Source organism: Triticum aestivum, chromosome 1D (assembly GCF_018294505.1).
Source record: "Triticum aestivum cultivar Chinese Spring chromosome 1D, IWGSC CS RefSeq v2.1, whole genome shotgun sequence".
Taxonomy (NCBI): Eukaryota; Viridiplantae; Streptophyta; class Magnoliopsida; order Poales; family Poaceae; genus Triticum; species Triticum aestivum.
Window position 1 is genome coordinate 494,630,215 of NC_057796.1, and position 4,698 is coordinate 494,634,912.

General features: G+C 49.3%; 1 protein-coding gene across 2 annotated transcripts; it reads left to right on the forward strand.

Moving 5' to 3' along the window:
- Positions 1-855: 855 nt before the first annotated feature.
- On the forward strand, positions 856-4,062 carry LOC123183405 (protein phosphatase 2C 53). Of its 2 annotated transcripts, XM_044596215.1 has the most exons (4): positions 856-1,924; positions 2,030-2,135; positions 2,974-3,676; positions 3,822-4,062. In XM_044596215.1, the coding sequence occupies exons 1-3, from the start codon at positions 1,169-1,171 to the stop codon at positions 3,342-3,344; spliced, it is 1,233 nt and encodes a 410-aa protein (XP_044452150.1). In that variant the 5' UTR covers positions 856-1,168; the 3' UTR covers positions 3,345-3,676; positions 3,822-4,062. The 2 variants fall into 2 exon arrangements, with proteins under 2 accessions (XP_044452150.1, XP_044452151.1); XM_044596216.1 differs by lacking the exons at positions 2,974-3,676; positions 3,822-4,062 and adding an exon at positions 2,241-2,953.
- Positions 4,063-4,698: the final 636 nt, after the last annotated feature.

The window sequence follows — 4,698 nt, forward strand, 5'->3', positions numbered from 1 at the left end:
GGTTCGCATCTTCATCAATACCCCCATCCTCCTGCAGCATTGACCCTAAATATCGAAAGGTGTCCTTCTGAGGCATCATCTGCTCATCAAGGCTAACCTCATCCTCCTCACACCTAGTAGTACTGAAACCACACATCATGTACTCGGTTTTAGTTCTACTAAGCGTAAACATTTTCGATTCCAAGATTTGTCTCCATAACTCTAACTTCCTATTTACCCATGTCTGACTATCGTTAACTAGCATTACATCACCTGCAAAGAGCATACACCATGAGATATCTCCTTGTATATTCCTTGCGATCTCATCCATCACCAAGGCAAAAAGATAAGGGCTCAAAGCTAACCCCTGATGCAGTCCTATCTTAATCGGGAAGTCATCAGTGTCGACATCACTTGTTCGAACACTTGTCACAGCATTATCGTACATGTCCTTGATGAGGGTAGTGTACTTTGCTGGGACTTTGTATTTCTCCAAGGCCCACCACATGACATTCCACGGTATCTTATCATAGGCCTTCTCCAGGTCAATGAACACCATATGCAAGTCCTTTTTTTGGTCCATGTATCTCTTCATAAGTTGTCGTACCAAGAAAATGGCTTCCATGGTCGCCCTCCCAGGCATGAAACCAAACTGATTTTTAGTCATGCTTGTCATTCTTCTTAAACGGTGCTCAATGACTCTCTTCCATAGCTTCATTGTATGTCTCATGAGCTTAATTTCATGGTAATTAGTACAACTCTGAACTTCCCCTTGTTCTATTAGGCGTGTGGCACAAAAATTACAAAAGTGAAAAAAAAAGAGTCCAATACTACTACTATAGTGTAGAAAAAATGCACACACAAAAAAACGAGCAGACGGTGCCGCCTGCCGTCGGGCGGCCGAGATGCGACCACGCGACCCGAGGCTGTGAGCCGCCGGCCGGCCGTCCATCGGCATCGCCTTGCTTCGTCCCCAGGGCAGCTCCCGTGCCCATGCCCGCGCACCCACCCACCGCCAACCACTCACTCCCTTCTCCCCCTTGCCTCCGTCGCCATCTCCGTCTCCACCTCCATCCATGACTACCCAGCACCAGCAGCAGCGCCAGTCCACGGCCGCCTCCTCCTCCTCCCCACTACCACCGCCATGGCCCTCCCTTAGGCTTAGTCTTATCCCCGCGCGCCGGTCCCCATGGACGCCCTAGGCGCCGCGCTGCCGCGGCTCGCTCTCGCCGACGCCGACGCCGGGCCGGACGACGCGTGCGGGAGCCCCTGCTCCGTCGCCAGCGACTGCAGCAGCGTCGCCTCCGCCGACTTCGAGGGCCTCTTGTCCCCCTCCGGTGCCGACGCGGGCCCGCCCTCGCTCCTCTCCGACGACCTGCCCGCGGCGGCCGCCGAGGCCGCGGCCGTCCCCGGCGGCGCCTGCAGGAGCGTCTTCGCGCTCGACTCGCCGCCGCTCTGGGGGCTCGAGTCCGTCTGCGGCCGCCGCCCGGAGATGGAGGACGCCGCCGCCGTCGCCCCGCGATTCTACCGCGTCCCGCTCTGGATGGTCGCCGGCGACGGCGCCGCGGTCGACGGCCTCGACCGCGCCTCCTTCCGCCTCCCCGCCCACTTTTTCGCCGTATACGACGGCCACGGCGGCGCCCAGGTCGCCGACTACTGCCGGGACAAGCTCCACGCCGCGCTCGCCGAGGAGCTGCGCGCCGCAGAGGACCGTGTCGTCGGATGCGACGACCTCAGCTCCCTGGACTCCAAGAAACAATGGGAGAAGGCGTTGGTGGACTGCTTCTGCCGCGTCGACGCCGAGGTGGAGGCGCCGGACACCGCGGGGACGACGGCGGTGACCGCGGTCGTCTGCTCGTCCCACATCATCGTCTCCAACTGCGGGGACTCGCGGGCGGTGCTGTGCCGGGGCAAGGCGCCATTGCCACTCTCTCTGGACCATAAGGCACTATCATCATTCATCACATTTGCTCTTTACCCCTGCAATTGCCTCCGAGTTCTTGAGTTCATCAGATACACTGTCTGAATGTTGCATTTATTCTCGATTCAGCCCAACAGGGAAGACGAGTACGCGAGGATCGAGGCGCTGGGCGGCAAGGTCATCCAATGGAATGGCTACCGAGTTCTCGGTGTTCTTGCCATGTCGCGCTCCATCGGTACGCAATTTTCCGCTCCTGGATATTTCAGAGCAAAGTTATGTACCTTAATTAGGAAATTGGCTATTTACCTCCAATCTCATTGAGGTCAACGTTTAACTTTAGGTATCGAGTTTCTAGTTATGGTGTCAAGGAAAATCTTTGCAGACTGCACTGGTTCTTCTCTGTTCTTGGAAAAAAAATGTTGGTGATATCTGAATTGTGATGTGTGGTTCAGGAATCTGTCTATTTTGGCTGGCAAAACTTTCATGAGCTATACTAATTTTTGACATTAGTCAAGTTAGTGATCATTTGTGTGATGGCCTTAAATTTCTCCATCACTTGCACATACCTTTGAAAAAGTGGGCTATCATAGATAACAAATACTCCCCCCTGTCCATAATAAGGGCCTGTTCGGATTCCCTCCTCTCCACAACTCCGCTCCCGGAGCTGGAGGAGCGGCAGTACAAAACCACGGAGTGGGGAAGGAGGCGCTTCACAGATCCTCTGATTTCACGGAGTGGGAGGTTTACCGAACAGCCCCTAAGTGTCGCAGTTTTACAAAGGCTGAACTAACCTTAGTGCAAAACTGCGACACTTATTTTGGATTGGAGGGAGTACTACTCACACATCACAATCTGATGATACGCTCAGACTGTACAAGTAGCTGGGTGTATTCATGCTTACTAAGGAATGGCTCATCTTCCCATGCTTGTATGTTCTGCCCCTCAACAAATTATTCAGTGACTGACTGAGTAATTTGATACCAGTTATGTTCACTGTAATCCTGTGCTCTGCTTTTCTTCTGAACTTCTGAACTGGATTCATGGTTATGATAGTGTTGTTGATCTACTTGCAGGGGACAGATACCTGAAACCGTACATAATCCCGGTCCCGGAGGTGACGGTCGTTGCCCGGGCGAGAGAGGATGAGTGCCTCATCCTCGCAAGCGATGGCCTCTGGGACGTGTTGTCGAATGAGGAGGTGTGTGACGCCGCTCGCAAGCGGATCCTACTGTGGCACAAGAAGAACGCTACCGCCTCCTCCTCCATCTCCCGAGGACGAAGCGGCGGCGACGGTGGCTCGCCGGATCCCGCCGCTCAGGCGGCCGCCGAGTACCTATCCAAGCTCGCCCTCCAGAAGGGGAGCAAGGACAACATCACCGTCCTCGTGGTTGACCTCAAGGCGCATAGGAAGTTCAGGAGCAAGACTGACAATAACAACAGATAGTTATAAGCAACCTATATAGGAATCTCAAGACCAAAACCTGATGACAGTGACAGTGCATATACAAATTATTTTTTGTTTCAAGTAGTTAGATTTGAAACATAAAAATCATATGCACAGATTTTCTTGGAAAAAGTGCTTTTAGAATAACATAATTGTGTTGATCCTTGCACATACACTGCAGTAGAAACTAGCAGTTAAGTTATATTTTGAAGACCCATGTCAATGTTCAAAATGTCACCTTTTCATGTCGTCCCCTTCGTCTCTGTATCTTTCTTCATCTTGTCTACCTACTCTCCGGCATCGGCATGTCGTCGCCCTCGTCTCCCATGGAGGTAAGCACCTTACAACGAGCCTCCCATACCTCCATTGTTATTGTTAGGTCATTAGATAGGGAATTTCCATAACAAGCTCTCAATCGAAGGTGTCATCCTGAAACACCCCACTGACTACATTTTCAATTGGTTTATTTTCTTGCAGTTGTGGTTGCCTCTAGGACAGTGGAAGGACAGTGCGATGACAAGCGCGGTGTCGAGCAACATTAAGTTGATCCACTACACATCAACAGAAGGCAACCGTCAGACTAATCTTTGCTGGCCGCGTGCCTCATTTTGCTTTATTTCTACACTTTTGCTAGATGAACGAGCCATGGGTTGTAATATGTTGATACTTTTTTCGTTTACTTTGCTGTTAGAATCTCATGTTGAGCACGGTTTATGTCTTTATTAGTTTCAAAGTTGGGCACGTTTTGCATATTTCTTCTAAAAGAAGTAGTATTGGGTTTATTAGATTCTCTCTCTTCAATCTTATGTTCCCTTTTCCTGGAATGGATAGAGAATCCTCTCTGGCAAGGAATGGAGATATACCTTTACTCCAAAAAAAGGGGAAATGTTCTACTAGATGGTAATACATTGGGGAGAGAATATCACATGGAAACCAAATTTCAAAGAAAACTTCGTGGAAACCACTTATGAAAGTTTGAAAAAAATCTTAAAAAATATGGGATGTTAAGAAGGTGATGTTCTATTGGCATTTTTTATATTAAGAGATTTGTTTTTGTTATTCAAAGATCGCATTTCCTTATCCTGACATTATTTATTTATTTTGTGTGCTCACATGGCTCTTTTTTGTTCATGGCATTTTTATCCCGATGATGGAAGTTTTAAAGTATTTAGCATGGCATTTTTTCAAAATACAAAATAGTTCATACAACTTTTTAAAATCATACTCATTGTATTTTTACAAAATTAGAGATGTGCCATTGTTTTTAAATAGCATGCATTGTTTCATATGTTAGATTTAGTAATTTAGTGGTTCGTTTTTAGGGGTGGAATGGCATTCCCTAAACGGCACCCGT